Source organism: Pollicipes pollicipes, unplaced genomic scaffold (genome assembly GCF_011947565.3).
Source record: "Pollicipes pollicipes isolate AB1234 unplaced genomic scaffold, Ppol_2.1 Scaffold_7261;HRSCAF=8764_pilon_pilon_pilon, whole genome shotgun sequence".
NCBI classification, from domain to species: Eukaryota; Metazoa; Arthropoda; class Thecostraca; order Pollicipedomorpha; family Pollicipedidae; genus Pollicipes; species Pollicipes pollicipes.
The window spans coordinates 52,902,339-52,919,245 of NW_023597054.1; the positions used below are offsets into that span (position 1 = coordinate 52,902,339).

The 16,907-nt window shown below is 60.3% G+C and overlaps 1 protein-coding gene across 1 annotated transcript in view; it reads right to left on the minus strand.

The window, feature by feature from the left end:
- Window positions 1-6,307: 6,307 nt before the first annotated feature.
- The window catches only part of LOC119111605 (adenosylhomocysteinase-like 1), a 56,790-nt gene continuing 46,190 nt past the window's right edge, over window positions 6,308-16,907 (minus strand). Inside the window, exons 6-12 of the mRNA XM_037235412.1 lie at window positions 13,136-13,238; window positions 11,288-11,455; window positions 9,506-9,656; window positions 7,856-8,008; window positions 7,066-7,231; window positions 6,556-6,723; window positions 6,308-6,352 (exon numbers count right to left, since the gene is read on the minus strand). Coding sequence (XP_037091307.1) covers window positions 6,308-6,352; window positions 6,556-6,723; window positions 7,066-7,231; window positions 7,856-8,008; window positions 9,506-9,656; window positions 11,288-11,455; window positions 13,136-13,238 — 954 coding nt within the window. The remainder of the gene's footprint in view (window positions 6,353-6,555; window positions 6,724-7,065; window positions 7,232-7,855; window positions 8,009-9,505; window positions 9,657-11,287; window positions 11,456-13,135; window positions 13,239-16,907) is intronic.

Here is a 16,907-nt window from a genome sequence, read left to right on the forward strand (position 1 = left end):
AGTGGAGTCAAAGAGTTGGGTGTCATCGGCGTGGGATAGTAGGCGGCCGTAAGGTGGGAAGCTGGATAGGCCGTTGATGAAGATGAGGAACAAGATTAGGCCCACAAGGGATCCCCGGGCCACTCCGTGGGATAGGGATAGAGTAAACGAGCCATCACTGGCCACCTGCTGCCGACAGCTGAGGTAGTCCCGGAACCATTCAGAGGACATACCGCACCATTCAGAGGACATCCCGCACCATTCAGAGGACATCCCGCACCATTCAGAGGACACCCCGCATCATTCAGAGGACACCCCGCACCATTCAGAGGACACCCCGTACCATTCAGAGGACACCCCACCATTCAGAGGACACCCGCACCATTCAGAGGACACCCCGCACCATTCAGAGGACACCCCGCACCATTCAGAGGACACCCCCATCATTCAGAGGACACCCCGCACCATTCAGAGGACACCCCGCACCATTCAGAGGACACCCCGCACCATTCAGAGGACACCCCATCATTCAGAGGACACCCGCACCATTCAGAGGACACCCCGCACCATTCAGAGGACACCCCGCACCATTCAGAGGACACCCGCACCATTCAGGACACCCCGCACCATTCAGAGGACATCCCGCACCATTCAGAGGACACCCGCACCATTCAGAGGACACCCCGCACCATTCAGAGGACACCCCGCACCATTCCAGCTCGCCAAGGAGGACGCCGTGATCGACGCTGTCAAAAACCTTGCAAAGGTCAATCGTCGTTATCGACACGACATGGCCGTTGTCGACAATCCTTGCCAGCCACCCGATAGCGTCAATCAGGGCACCCTCCGTCGAGTGACGTGGACGGAAACCATATTGCGATGGCGTCAGTACATGACTGTCAAGAAGGTAGGAAAGGAGCTGTGAGCAGACGACCGTCTCGATCATTTTCGACCAAACAGAGAGCAGAGAAATGAGCTGAATGTTCTTCAGGTCTGATTAATCGCCCGACTTGAACACCGGGGCGGCACGCGCGATCTTCCGGACGGGCGGAAAAGTGCGTGATGTGATACCAAGTTAGTCAGATGTAGAAGATGAGCGCCGATGACAGGGAAACACCTTTTCTTTGCGCGAAGTGGTACACCGACACCCACATCCCTCAAACGCGCTCATGTTCCTGATGGCTGCAGAGAACTCCGGTAGAGTGGCTGGATGGGGGGACAATACCGAGGTGCAGAACACGGTACGGGCGCGGTCCAACCGAGAGCGCACCCGCACTGCCGCACACCGCCACGGCCTCTGCAGCAATGCGGGGGCCAACGGCAGCGAAGTGGACATTGAGTGCGTCTACCCGGGGCACCCATGCTGTTATCGGGTGTGTCGCGCCCTCTCGCTGGCTACAGTCCGAGTTGCTTTGAGGCGGCGCCAGAAATCTCGCCGCCCTGTCAGCGGACTGCTGCACAGGTAGGAGCGTCGCGCGAGTGTTCAGCCGCTTCACTCTGTTACGGCACCGCTGGTACGCGCGGCGCGCCTCTGTGGTATGGAAGCACTTCCAGGCCCCGTGGGCGCAGTAACGCTCCTCCACAGCTGCGGAGTCGTTGCTATCTCCACGCAGCCACGGACAGCCGGGCCGGCGCGACTTCTCTGCGATGTTCGGGCAGTGAGCGTCGACTGCGACGTTCCATACTTCCATAAACGCGGCCACCTTGTCACCTGTGGTGGCAGCGGCGCAGAGCGGCTCCAAATCGGCAAGCAGCATTCAGGTTGAACGCGTCCCAGTCGACGCGTTTCCACGGTCGCGCGGTGGCTGACCGCCGGCTCCCTCTCTGGGGATGGGAGCGCGGAGTAGCCCTGCAATCGCTGGCGCTTCATACAAGGGAGTGTCCTAGCCCAGCATAATACATGCATTCATATGCTTTGCCTACATGTGTTCTGAATGAACCAAGATAGAGCAGCTCAGAAAGGACACCAAGTCCGATGGTGTATACTGCATGATCTGCACACCCAAACAGCAGAAGTGTTAACTTGTCACTTTCTCCGCGTCCCTATGCGCCATTCCGGGTCCGAGGGCCGCAGCCGCAGCCCGGAGCTTGGGTGACGCCGGCAGCGGCGGGACGACGCCTCCCAGCCGCTGCTGTCGGACGCGGCTGGACTCGTCCGGATCGTACGCGAGCCCGACCGGCCCCGCTCGACCGCCGCCCGAGAGGCCGCCGGCCGGCCGGACCGGGGCCACTGGAAGGCGCCGGTCCGAAGCTCGCACGCCGCCCGAGACGCCGCCGACCGGCCGGACCGGAGCCGCTGGAGGGCGCCGGTCCGGGGCTCGAACTCCGCCTGAGCTGGCCGCCTATTGCGCCGCAAAATCCCCAGATGGCGCAGTGGCGCCGTCGGAAGGCAGAGACGGAGCCAGACGTAATCTGCCCGGAATGGGCCTATTACGTGGATTAGGCATAGCACAGGCAAGTACGGACGGGGGAATAACTTGGTCCAAGAACCGACATTGGATCCGAGAGAACGCTATTACGACGGCGCACGTCTTGTGCAGCTGACTGGTGCAGCTGATGCCATTGCTACTGACGAAAGCAATCAGCACTGGCGAGCTTGAGAACAACTCGTCAAAAAGCCACGGTTTCGTGAAATCCTGTTGTGCTTTTTCGACATTAATCTGTGTGGCACCATTTCTTACGTTCCATCTGTACAAAGAAAGCCATCGCAATACCATCCAGATTTGCAATACACTCCCTCCATGCCAACGCCCCACGCCCTGTGCGATGTCACCGTCCCTCCTACACACCTCCTTCCTTGCGCGTGAGGACACCCCTCAGTCGCGTCACTTCCCGTGACGTCATCCGTCTCCCTCCGCAGCCTCGTCACGCGTGCGTCACCGCCGACCCTCTGTCCTTGTCACCGGCTCGCCCGGCCTCGGTGACCTCCGCCGGTGTGACGTCATCGGGGTGCGCCGGGGGCGGCCGCCACCAGGCCGAGCGCCGCATTATCGGCCTCTGAGCATGAAATCACTTTCCGAACTTTGATCATATATCATGGCGCGGCGCAGCCGCAAGACACGGTCCGGGCCGGGGGCGGCCGGGCGAACAAAGTTGCCGGCTGCGGCGCCGCTGGCTGCGGGCCGGGAGGGCTGTCGCGTCGCGTGACCCGCAGCAGCCCCCGCCGAGCCGCGCGCCGCCCAGCGCGGTCACGTTCAGCCGCGCGCCGCGCCGCGCCGCGCCGGCCGGACGGAAGTCGGCGCCGTCCTCAATAGGTCGACAAGTCCACGGCCAGCTCGGATCGAGCACACTCCGCCGCCGTTTTCGTGGAATATTGTAGGATGAATTCGGGGTAGATGTCATTTCATTCACAGCCTTTGGATTTCGGTCTATTTCGAGCGTGTTTGAATATACAGGACGGCTCACATTATCCTCATGAAATACGGATCTCTTCCCGGCGAGGTTTTAGTCCCTACACGATTGGACCACCGAGCATCAAGCTGGACAGTTCAGCACATCCACTAGCCTGAATAGTTCAATATCACGCCGTTCCAGGCAGTCGTCTTCCAGGAAAAGCATTCGGCAGGAATCACGCGCCAACATGCGCTAAAGCGCCGAGGATCAACAGTCCCGGCACCAATCACTTCCGGGCACGACTGTATCACTGAGTCGTCCACGGAAACAGCCGCCGCGGCAGACCACCCACGAGCACCACTTCTCAGAGAGAACAATCATCCACCGACGGAAATTCTGTGAAGCGCCACCCCCACCCATTACAACTGCCGGACGGCCAACCAGGAAAATGGCCACACAGACCAACCGCCCACAAACGTGACTGCGGAGACGAGCGTCCAGCGAACACTATTCAAGTTGCTCACAAACGCAGATACTGGGGCGAGGTAACCCAAGAGCACGACAAAAGACAAGCGTGGCCTGTCACCCCAGGGAACACACCTGAGTCAGCACGGAGCACAACAGAGACGAGTCACTGCTGAACACGACTTCACATATGCGCCGCCCAAGGGCACGCCACAGGGCATTCCTCTCCCACGGACTCGATTACAGAGGCAAGCCCCACGCGAAGAAGACGGCACAGACGAACCCCTCGGCAGCATGACAAGACGCATGAGCCGCCAATGAAAACAAACGTAAGTACGCACCAACGACAGGCCACCCGCAAACACCACGAGGAAAACTATCCACCAACAAAACTGCAAACTGAACCACCTACCCCTCACACCCACTGTGACGAGCCACTCACGACCGCTACCAGAGGGGCGGGTCCCACAGATGAGAGAGGCTTATCACTGCTGCCAAGCGCGGCACTGGCGCCGTCCCTTCCCCGCATGCCTGCAGCTCTGGGCGCACATCGGAAGCTGCCTCCACCTCGGCCGAGGCACGGAGGTCGGCCGACTGGAGAAGACAGTGTCGGCGAGTCCCGGCGGGGCGTAATGAATCGCTACCTGCGTCCTTTGACTGCACCGCTGCAACGTCTCATGGAGATAGCGGCAATGTGAGATTGGCATCTCCGCTGTAACATGCACGCATAGTCCTTGTGGAGCACGATACAGACTCGAGCACGTACAGCACGACGCAGACCCGAGCACCTAGAGCAAAACACTGGCCCGAACACCTAGAGTACGAGTCAGACCCGAGCACCTAGAACACGACTCAGACCCGAACACCTAGAGGGCGACTCAGACCCGAACACCTAGACCCCGATGCAGACCCGAACACCTAGAACACGATGTAGACCCAAAATACGAGAAAACTCCTAACTGCGTTTGAACAATAACGCGACCAGGGACAGTGTAACGCCGTATGAGGCAGCATAGCATAAGACAGCACTAGCCAGACTTACTGCGCTTATCGATCGTCGCACACGGGAACGGTTTCCCCAACGCGTCAGCTGCACGCAAACGAGCCGGCTCCAACAGCTGGTAGCCGGCGGCCGCGAGCCCCAGTCGGGCGGCGCCGGACGCGACCTGTCCGGACGGCCGGCTCGGCCCACGCGGCGGCGCCTCTTCCAGGAGCGCCGAGCGGACGCGCGCCAGATTGGAATAGTTTGCGGCCAGACCGAGTGTTTTCAGGGCGGGCGGGCAGCGGCTATTGGCCCCCGCTGCATTCTTCCCGCCAAACAGCGCGTCTGGCCTCGCCGAGCGCGGCTGATTCCAGCGGGCGCCGACCGACCTGCCCCGCTCATCCGGACGCATTCGTGTTTTTCTCGAGCGACGGCAGGCGAATAGATAGCACCTTCTAAGCAAATTCTTTTAACGCAAAAATCATGGCGAAGTTCAGAAATGTCGGCAATAACGTGCCACTTCACAAAGTTGTGGAGACTTGCGTGCAGGTACCGCCATGCCACACGGGGGCAATGACGCCTGAGGCGCTGTCACGCCACGTCACCGCCAGGCTGACATCGGGCCGGCGGAGCGGAGGTCGCACAAGGCCGACATAGCAGGTGTCACAGTCATCGCACACAACCAAACGGGCCTCTTGAGCCTGCAGGACGCCTGCCAAACACCCGGTGGAGATGTTCTGTGCGGCCTCACGGGCCACACCTCCCGAGCGGCTCACAGACCGGCGGACCACAGGTACGGTATTCTCCCTCCCCGCGGTCCGACGCCCCAGCCATCCTCCCTTCTGCGCATTACGTCACCCCAGCCATCACCCTTCTGCGCGGTTCGTCGCCCCAGCCATCACCCTTCTGCGCGGTCCGACGCCCCAGCCATCCTCCCTTCTGCGCATTACGTCGCCCCAGCCATCACCCTTCTGCGCGGTTCGTCGCCTCAGCCATCACCCTTCTGCGCGGTCCGACGCCCGGTCCGACGCCCCAGCCATCACCCTTCTGCGCGGTCCGACGCCCCAGCCGTCCTCCCTTCTGCGCATTACGCCGCCCCAGCCATCACCCTTCTGCGCGGTCCGACGCCCGGTCCGACGCCCCAGCCATCACCCTTCTGCGCGGTCCGACGCCCCAGCCATCACCCTTCCGCGCGGTTCGTCGCCTCAGCCATTCCCTTTCTACGTGGTCCGTCGCCTCAGCCATCCCCCCTCCTGAGCGGTCCGAAGCTCCAGCCATCTTTTCTTCTGAGTGCTCAGATGGTCCAGTCATTCTTCAAAGAGCAGTGCGAGTCCAGGGGTTCGACCCGTCTGGATCCACACCGAGCCCGACAAACCGACCATCTGTCATCCTGAGCGACGTCCGACCGGCCGCCCACTCCCATAATGACGGCTTGGGGATTAGGGGCCTCCCGAAGACGAGACCATTTTATTAACTATCCGGCAACCCACGGAATATCTGCATGGAGTTTCGTCAGTCGTTCTTCGCTCCGCATGACCCAACCATTCTTCATGTTTGGGAGAGATCCTTCACACCACAGCGCTCCGGCTGCACCTGGCGGCGCGTCGGACAAACCGGCTGATCGGCATCCTCACCTTCGCGCGACAGACACAGTGAGTCTGCGACAGGGCTGGCGGGCTCAGTCTGTCAGTCAGTCGGTCTCCCGCTGAAGGCCCGTGCCGACGACACGACCCGCCCACCCACGCGCCGCGAGACCACCAGTTGGCAGGCCGGCCGGTTGCGCGCGCGGCTCTCACCTGCGTGGCGGCCGAGATGGAGACGACGAACGAGGGCACGCTGGAGCAGGTGAGGTTGACGAGGCGACCCTCGGCCAGCAGCACGATCCGCTTGCCGTCCGGCCAGATGATATGGTCCACCGAGGAGCGCACCTTCTCCCAGGTCAGCTCGGGCGTGCGCAGCGAGTTCTGCGGACAGGCGCACAAATTGGACATTCGATGAACACTGTAGCGGTTCCAGTGCCACAAACATTGCGACTTAACCGTGTCGTATGTCGTGTAGACAAATCCCATAAAAACTGTCTTTGCTGTGCATTCACCTGCGCCATGCAGCAACCACTGCAAAGTGCCCTGCCTCCTTGAACACGCCTTAATACATGTAATCTCTCAGTAAACGTGCATGCAGAGGTACAAACCAGTCCGCTTAGGAGTCGCTTTACCACTGGCCTAGCACATCGCCAGACTGTAGGACGGTGACGACAGCGCCATCGTGTGACTGCCAGACGAACTACAGCCTGTCGGCGCACCCACCACGTCGATCTCCGTGTTGGAGTGGCCCATGTTACAGAGCAGGGCGCCGTTCTTCATGCGGTCCATGTGCTCCCGGGTGACCACGTTCTTGTTGCCCGTGGCCGTGATGACGATGTCCACGTTGCGAATGACCTCGCTCAGTTTGACGACGCGCAGCCCGTCCATACTGCGGGCGGCGGAAGACGGGGCTGCAGAGACGCCGCGCAACGACGGCAACTCGAGACCGACGCTGACAGCCGAGGAGCACAGGTCCCGCCTCTCTGCATCCGTCTCAAAGAAGCAGAGTACCAACTCGTGTATGTAAGTTCAGTTGGTGCAAACTTAGAACGTGTACTACTACCGTGTGAATGAGAGTTTGAGGTAACCCACGCGAACTCCTTCATCCCATTGCTTCCCCGATGCAAAGTCATGTGGCGCAGCCGACCCCGCTTCCCCGGTCCCCCCCCCCCCTCGAGCACCCGCACCTTCTGTGCGGCGGGGCGTCTGTGGGGTAACCGATGGGTCTCAGACTCAGCCAGGGTTGCTGCAACGTTACCCTCACTTCCTGAGATGGATTAAGTTTGCATGCACATTTCTCCATGAGAAACCGGAACGGATATTGTACGAAATAGTGTTAGGATACATCGCGGCTTCTCACACTAGCGGTTCCGGACTTTCCGAATAAAGCTATATGCGCATTTACACCATTCCCACAATAGAAGCCCGGACAGGCGCTGGACACGGCCGGGGACGGCATTTCCGGGAGCCTGTTCCCAAGCCGAGGCGGTGACACAGTCAGGGCGAGCAGTACCTGGCCTGCAGGGCGCAGATGGGATCCACCTCGGAGACGTACAGCACGCAGCCGAGCCCCTTCAGCGACTGGCAGCAGCCCTTGCCGACCTCACCGTAGCCGCACACCAGCGCCTGCTTCCCACCGAACATGATGTCGGTGGCGCGCTTCAGACTGCGGACCGGCCACACACGTCACTGCGCGTGAGGACTGGAGAAGTGACGCACGTCAGACTGGGGACCGACCACACGCGCCACAGTATGTGAGGACTGGAGAGATAACGCACGTCAGACTGCGGACCGGCCACACACGTCACTGCACGTGAGGACTGAAGAGATAACGCACGTCAGACTGCGGACCGGCCACACACGCCACCGTATGTGAGGACTGGAGAGGTGACATATGTCAGACAGCGGACGGGTCACAAACACCACTGTGTTAGGGCTGAGCAGGCGGCCCGCGCCCCTCTGCAGGTGGGAGACTCGTACGCAGGTGATCCAAGTTGGTTCGTGATCTTATGCTCTCCACATTTAGAGAAGTCAGCCAGACTTGAGCGCTCGTTGGCGCTGATGACGTGACCACCAATCTCAACCGGGCACAGCTTGATCCCCGTGACCCGAACCATGCAAGCTGCTCATCAGCGCGGTTCATCGGCACACAACAGGCTGTTCATAGATTACGTCACGCATTTTTGACCGTTCCCAAACCCCATCCCCCGGTTACGCACTGGTCATCCTGGGCGAAATACCCTCCCCAGGTAAGGGTGTGATGAGTGGAACGTCCAAAAAGATCGAGTGCCATTGGCCACAACTTAAGCTGGGGGTGTGAAACAAAGGCGGGCGTGCTGCTTGCCACGAGAGGAGGCCAAGGGTATCAGGCCTTTAAAACTCTTCAGAAAGAAGCCGGTGTGATTTGGCACCACACCTGAGCGCAACGTTACGCTCTTCCCTTGCGCTTTGTTACGCTTCGGCCACGCTCCATTAAAACCTCCACCCCAGCTATGCGTAACGTAGTACATAACCGACCCCTGACGTGTTGTCTGCCCTCATTCCCGTCCAGACGGCGCCACCGCACCCGGATGGCGCCACTGCTGCTCCGACCGCCAGAACAGATCTATAAGCTCAGCACTTCCGCATCATGCATAATGCATAGCTGGTCCATCGCATCGACGGAAATAACAATAATTTTCCAATCGCGAGTCATACAAGGGTTTCATTTCCTGAAAACATGCCAAGTCATTCAGGAACACAATGCACGACGAAAATATCCGCAGGCTCCGCGGCGTGGTGAGTTGAAATTCAACAACTGCCTATCACGGCCACACGTGCCTCTGTTCCTATGTGTCTATCAGGAAAACAAATGCCAGCATGCAACTCCTCACATCTTGCAAGTACACTTAGCCATGGTCAGGGGTCATCATCACAGCATGCTAGAGCTCGCGAACGGGTCAAGGGAGGAAAACACTTCCTATTCATTTCGTATGCACATACAGATGCACACGTTATCCAAGGAAGATTCAATTTTCATCCCGAGTCACATTTCCACCGGGTTTCTCGTACATCAGCGTGTCGGCTTGGGGGGGGGGGGGGGGGGGGAGGCAGGGCCGCATGACTAAGCCGGTCCTGGTCGGATCTCGGCGGAGGAAGCGGTCAGCCCCGATGCTTGGCCCACCTGTCGATGATGCTCTCGCGGCACGAGTACAGGTTGTCGAACTTGGTCTTGGTGACCGAGTCGTTCACGTTCATGGCCGGTACGCTCAGCTTCTGCTGCTTGCTCAGCTGGTACAGCCGGTGCACGCCCGTCACCGACTCCTCCACGATGCCTGCGCGCAGGCCGGCGGGGGCGGTGTCACATGTGGCCGCCTCTTGAGTCCGCCCACCATCGCAGACCAGCCCGCCGGCACACGCTCCCATCTCAGCACTCCCACGGGCCATACACCATGAACAATGCGCAGGCAGATGCAGGTCTCAATTCGCAGGCACGCGCCAGCCATGTCGTATCCGCTTTGCCAGCTGCAGGCGTGGCAGCGTGATGACAAAGCATCCCGCGGAAGCATCGTTCGTGGCAAAGGGTCGGCGGCGCTCATTCCAACGCAAAATGCTGTCAGTGCAAAACAGACGGTCTTCCAAAGGGAAAAAACGCAGCGGAACACGACCCCGCAAGACTATACACCATGCATGTTTCAATTCGACCGCGCTTGGTGAACATGCCTGGTTTTCATTTATCGCTGAATTGCCCGCTTCATCCAATTTGTCACTGCCCATCCCGAGCGGGTCGTTCCAGAACTATTCTCGTAGCAGACCAGGTCTGCACACACCCCGGGAGTACTGCTCAAGAGCCCGCGACTCGACATAGCTATATCTCGGTAGCTGAGTTCGCTAGCAGCGATGCGCCTTTCGCGTGCCGTCAGCCCACGTAAAGTGCTTAACTCATGACCATGGAAACCTTCGCTTCCGGGTCAATGGTGGGTGGACATATGGCACTTAAAGGCCGGCACCTGGCACCGCCTGCACGCGAGCACAGCACGTTTCATGGAGCGGTGAAGGGGACATGTGGACCACACGGCGACAGGCCGCCACACCGTCTACATATCACCTTTGCACTCTCGTGCGCAGACGGGGCGCTAACAAACCCGCGGAGCATTCAGCCCGTGAACCAACGGCCTGTGCGACCACCACCCCGTCCGACCACGGAAAGAGCCAGATTGCCACACAAGCCCAGCCGGGCGGCAGGCTTCGGCCGGCTGCGGAGCCGCAGGGAGGTGCGCTGCGGCGGACCGGCCGGCGCCGCCGTACCACTGTACCGCCGCTGAGCGTACCACGGGCCAGAGTACCGCGGCTGAGCGTACCACGGGGCAGAGTACCGTGGCTGAGAGTACCACGGGGCAGAGTACCGTGGCTGAGCGTACCACGGGCCAGAGTACCGTGGCTGAGCGCACCACGGGCCAGAGTACCGCGGCTGAGCGTACCACGGGGCAGAGTACCGTGGCTGAGCGTACCACGGGCCAGAGCACCGCGGCTGAGCGTACCACGGGGCAGAGTACCGCGGCTGAGCGTACCACGGGGCAGAGTACCGCGGCTGAGCGTACCACGGGGCAGAGTGCCGTGGCTGAGAGTACCACGGGGCAGAGTACCGTGGCTGAGCGTACCACGGGCCAGAGTACCGTGGCTGAGCGCACCGCGGGCCAGAGTACCGCCGCTGAGCGTACCACGGGGCAGAGTACCGCCGCTGAGCGTACCACGGACCAGAGTACCGTGGCTGAGCGCAACGCGGGCCAGAATGCCGCCGCTGAGGGTACCACGGGCCAGAGTACCGTGGCTGAGCGTAACACGGCCCAAAGTACCGCGACTGAGCGTAACACGGATAAGAGTACCCAAGCCCCCATCTCGGTACCGCGGATCCCCCCGTCTCCGTGCCGCCGCACTACCGTACCGCAGCCGCCCATCACCGTACCGCGGATAAGCTTGAACATGGCCGGATATTTCTTGAGCATGAGGTGGGTGGCGTCGCCGCCGTCGTCCAGAATCATGTTGGGCTGCCAGTTCTCGGCGTTGATGCACTTGTCGATGCACCACCAGAAGTCGTCCTCTGTCTCGCCGCGCCACGCGAACACCGACACCCCTGCCGGAGGCACGCGGCGCGTCAGCGGGCCGCCAGGCACGCGACGTCCCATTAGTCACACGCCGGGGCTGCCAGAGATGGATAGCTGTGCTGCTTCGAGGGACACATAATTGCCTGAGGGAATTATCGGCGGCGTCGGAGCCGCGGCACTATATCGGGCCTCTCGGGGGAACGAGCACGGTCACGACACATCAGGACGCGTAGATAAGCCATGGCAAGAAAACACCTCGTGTTCAATAAGCCGGTGCGCAGTAACGGGGTCAACAAGTGGATGCACTTCACAGCAAGACGCCACCCACTGCAGTCGAGTGGACTAGGGTAGCGAGCAATACTACAGTCAACGAAGCCAAGCGGGGCCGTGCAGTCATATCGACACTGAAAGCGAGCATAAGGTAGCGCTTCCGCGCGGACACCACACAAATACAAACAGCGGGCTCCGGGAACAGCTCCATACCGCAGCAGACGGATCCGCCGGCAGGCCAAGTCTAGATTACGGTGCGAGTTTAGCACTGGGCCGCTTTGATTGGCCCCGGTAATGTGGTGGGGGGGGGGGGGGGGGCGGGCTAGCAGGCAGCCGAGTCTTTGATTGGCCCCGGTAATGTGGTGGGGGCTGGCTAGCAGGCAGCCGGGTCTTTGATTGGCCCCGGTAATGTGGTGGGGGCGGGCTAGCAGGCAGCCGAGTCTTTGATTGGCCCCAGTAATGTGGCGGGGGCGGGCTAGCAGGCAGCCGAGTCTTTGATTGGCCCCGGTAATGTGGTGGGGGCGGGCTAGCAGGCGGCCGAGTCTTTGATTGGCCCCGGTAATGTGGCGGGGGCGGGCTAGCAGGCAGCTGAGTCTTTGATTAGCTCCGGTAATGTGGCGGGGGCGGGCTAGCAGGCAGCCGAGTCTTTGATTGGCCCCGGTAATGTGGCGGGGGCGGGCTAGCAGGCGGCCGAGTCTTTGATTGGCCCCGGTAATGTGGCGGGGGCGGGCTAGCAGGCAGCTGAGTCTTTGATTAGCTCCGGTAATGTGGTGGGGGCGGGCTAGCAGGCAGCTGAGTCTTTGATTGGCCCCGGTAATGTGGCGGGGGCGGGCTAGCAGGCAGTTGAGTCTTTGATTAGCTCCGGTAATGTGGCGGGGGCGGGCTAGCAGGCAGCCGAGTCTTTGATTGGCCCCGGTAATGTGGTGGGGGCGGGCTAGCAGGTAGCCGAGTCTTTGATTAGCTCCGGTAATGTGGTGGAGGCGGGCTAGCAGGCAGCCGAGTCTTTGATTAGCTCCGGTAATGTGGTGGGGATGGGATCGCGGGCAGCCGTGTCTATCTCGGGAAAGCTGCCGACTAAACATTGGCACCAAGGCGGCGGATGTGCCGACACTTAACCCGGCCCGCATCCATTACGAAACTGTCAAATGCACCGAATAAAAACACTTAACATGGGCGTTGGCGCCGGCAACAGCCAACCGGGTGATCTGTGCTCCGTCATGCAGGTGGTGCATCAAACAAACCACTCCGCCAGCCAACGCACGCATAACGCCCCGCGGACCCGGCTCGCTTGCATCCTGCCATCACGTGAGATCGACAAGTCAGCCCAGACTACGCCTACCAAGAATCGCCGTCGCGCTGAGGGCGAGGTCGCCGCGCTGCTGCCCTGTCGCAGGGCGGGAGCACAAGGAGCGGGCCGGCGGCGGCGCCCGACGGCTCACCTTTCTCGGCCAGGGCGGCCGTCACCTCGTTCTGGGTGGAGTAGATGTTGCAGGCGGCCCAGCGTACCGTGGCGCCCAGAGAGATGAGCGTCTCGATCAGCACCTGAGGGGCACGGTCGGCTCGCTCGTCTCGTTCGGCCCACACACGGCAGCGGCCACACACAGCGTCCCATACCGATGCTTACATAAGTTAGATCCAACGGGCTTTATAAGTGTCATTCAGGGACCGTTTGATATAGCGATGTCGTTACGGACAGAACAACTGGCAGTCATAAAGTCGGAGCCATATTGAGAGCAGCTCCATAGACTTCACAATCTCAGGCCAAGCCACGACCATTTCAGAGCCCACACAGGCCCAACATATCTGAGTGAGGGCGCCGCCAAGCGACGCGAGTGGCAGCGGCTCAAGCCCTCGCCACGGTGCATTGACAGGAAGCCGGCCGGCCCTGCTGCCAGCCAGCACCGGACGGCACGCGCTCGTGACTCGTGACCCAGCCAGCAACGATCAATCACCGAAGGTCAACACGAACACGGAGCGGGTGGGGAGCGGCGGCAGCGGGCCCGGAGACCGCGCCGTCGGCAGGCACGGTCGCCGACCATCAGCGCGGCCGCCGCCTCGGACAGAGACGTCGGGACCGAGCAGGGCCAGTCAGTGGCGCCACCGTACAGCCGGACACCGCGCCGATGACCGCCCGCAACCGCCGTCTGCCACCCGGCCCCGGCGTGTCACCGAGCACAGCCATAGGGTCACACTACGGCCCCGGAGAGGACATGAGTGACGCAGCTGAGGTGTCGGCGGCGGGACGCCACGGCTTCGGCAGTGCCGCCGTACGCTGGTCGACCCCAAGCGGGTGCGTCTGCTGGCTGACGTCCGCTGCGGTTGAATTATGCCGGCCCCCGTGACAGGGGACAAGTGAGCTCCCCTGGACGCGGGCCCACGAAACATGACCTTAGCCCGGCTGCAAGTCGCGTCACAGTTGATCTGTCGCCGCGGCAGCCTCCTACACCGACACGAGAGAGCGAGCTTCAAGGGCACACATTCAGGCGGTACGCCGACATCCGGATATTGCCTCCCAGCCCACGCGATCTCCTTTCAGAACTGCACACAGCTGGCCTGCTGACTGGTAATCGAGCGTTTACCAGAAGCGGTGGGCCTCGCCGGCAGCCACTGGCCTCCGCTGCGCCCCCCCCCCCCCCCTCTCCCCGTGCTGGCACGCCCCCAGGCGCGGGCGCCCGGCCAGCGTCGATGTCACACGTCGGCGCTGAAACACGGCCTGCGGGCCGACCGGCGGAAACCTCGCCAAAGCCACTTCCTCACGCGGCGTCGACGCACACACTGTGTGGGAAAATATGAAAGATCGCCAACCGGTCATAAGGAATAATATACGTGTGGAATGACAGTGACTTTTGGCACCACGATGAACGTCGAAATTCTTAATATCCACCCCGCGGAATCCGTTTCGATGGCACAGTTTTCACGCAGCACAGTAGCCGTGCACAGTTTTCCCGGAAACAGCATGATTCCGCGCTACCGTGGAAATCTGACCTACCGCATTTCGTTCCCATATGTCGAGAACGTACGCTAACGACCTGTGCGTTGCATAATCGCGTAATTTGAGATAATCAGATTCCCCGAGCGCCACATCGCATACATCAAGAGTCCAAACAGTGCTATGCAGACGGGACCTTGTGAGAAGAAAACGCAGCAGCAATAAAGCATGGTAACAATAAAGGTAATTACAACAGTATTGCAGACGGCTTCTGTAAAGCACAGATCAAAATCACAAACAGATCACACATGTGATGCCTCCCCCGAAAAGGAGGACCAAGGACGTCATAAACGGAACACAGATGGCGATCATGAAGCTGACCTCTCGTTGCTGCAATGCCATATCCACCGACGTACAATATTAACACCACGGATGGTTTTAAAAGTGAACAGAGTTAAGACATTGAGCCCATCAGGGGTGGCGCAGCAGGGGGCGTGGGGGCAGCCAACCCCCTGCCTGTCGGCAGAGGGACAACGTGTGCTTCTGTCCCCTCATTTTTTCGGCCCGTTTTGCCCGAACCACAGGCTACAACTACTAGTTATCCGTAAAGTAGCCAAATTCAGATTTTAAACCTGTTATGGAGAGTAATAAATCGGACTCAAAAGACCCTTTCCTACATCAAGAGGTCTATATTCTGGATTGTAAGGCCACCTCCATAAATAAGGTGGAAAACAGGATATTCAAAGCTCCTCGTTTCAAAAGATCCTTCTCTAGATCAACAGGCCCAATGTTCAGTCAAGGAGGTCCCTTTGCTGGCTTGGGAGGCTCCCGTTCCGAACTAGGACGCCCCTGTTCTGGGCGCGGAAGCATGCTATACATTCGGGAGGCCCCATTTTTGGAACAGGATGCCTCTTTCATGCACCAGATGGTCCCGGTTCCCGATCAGGACGGCCATTTTTGTGATGAGGCCCCTTGGCTAGATTTCTCTAGGCATCAAGAGGCCCTTTCTTGATATGAGACCCAGTTCTTACCCTTAGCTGGATAACCAGAAGGCCTCCATTCTGGATTAAGTGTCGACATTTATTTACTTGGATGCCATCCATGTAACAATTTGATAGGGAGGAACATACCCTTGGTGCCCCTCACCCTCGAATACGACACTGTCCTGAAGGTCCCCTATGAGGAGACCCAATTACCCAAGAGACCCCGGAAAAATCGTCTCCCCCCCCCCCTATCACTCCCCATTCATAAATGTGGCGCCGCTCCTCAGCACTATCGACTTGAAAAGCCGTTTTTGAGCCATCAACCAACATTGCGTCCACTCTTCACAAGTGATTCCCAACACATCCGTACATCCCTCCTTAAGTGTCTAGCACTTTTGTCCGTTCGTCCGCTGCCAATGTTTATTATTACGGCCGTCACGTGACCTTCCGGAGTCGACGGGGTATTTCCGACCCATGGAGACGCAACACGTCGCCGGCCGGCCGGTCGGCTGCTCTCCGTGGCCAAGATCGATGCCATCGCGGCCGCCCTCCCCTCGGCTCGGCGCTCTCCGGGCCCGCAGGCCATCCGGCGCTCGCCACGCGCATCGTTAGCGTCACCGAGCGACGCCGCTGATCCCATTTTGAGGAGCGCTGGGCGGCCGGCAAGCGTGCGCCAGGCGGACCGATCCAGCCGGCCGGCAAGCGTGCGCCAGGCGGACCGATCCAGCCGGCCGGCCGGTCGGTCGGCGCCCGTGTCCGGCGGCGCGCCGCGAGACGCGGGGCGCCACACGGCACGGGCCGCCGAGGAGGCCAGGTGCCACGCCGCGGCGCCGACGCAACGGCACAAACGTGGGATCTCAGGCCTTTACATGAAGCGAAATACCGTCATGGACACTGCTTTTGCCCAATTTCAAATCAAGCGCTAACATGACGTACTAACAAATTGACTAAAGTAGAAAATCCTAGGTTATAGCTATGTGATCATACAATGTTCCTAGTAATTTTTTGTACGAGTAGGGTGAATTACGTCAACAGCATAGCCAGCGACGGCATCTCACTCTGTGATATTAGCCTGCGCGCCTACGGGCGCCGTTCGGAGACGGCTGGCCAAACATCCGACCTCCCTCCTGTGACCGCTAACGTCAGTCGAGTCTCAAACCGCTGCCAGCAGCCGCCACATCCTCTGTCTGGCTCCAGAGAGACTGCTCCGGCCGACCCGCGCCACGACGCACTCTCAGGAAGCTGATCTGATCGCGTGACTGCGGGCACAGCGGGCTCCGACACCTGGGGAAGGACGGT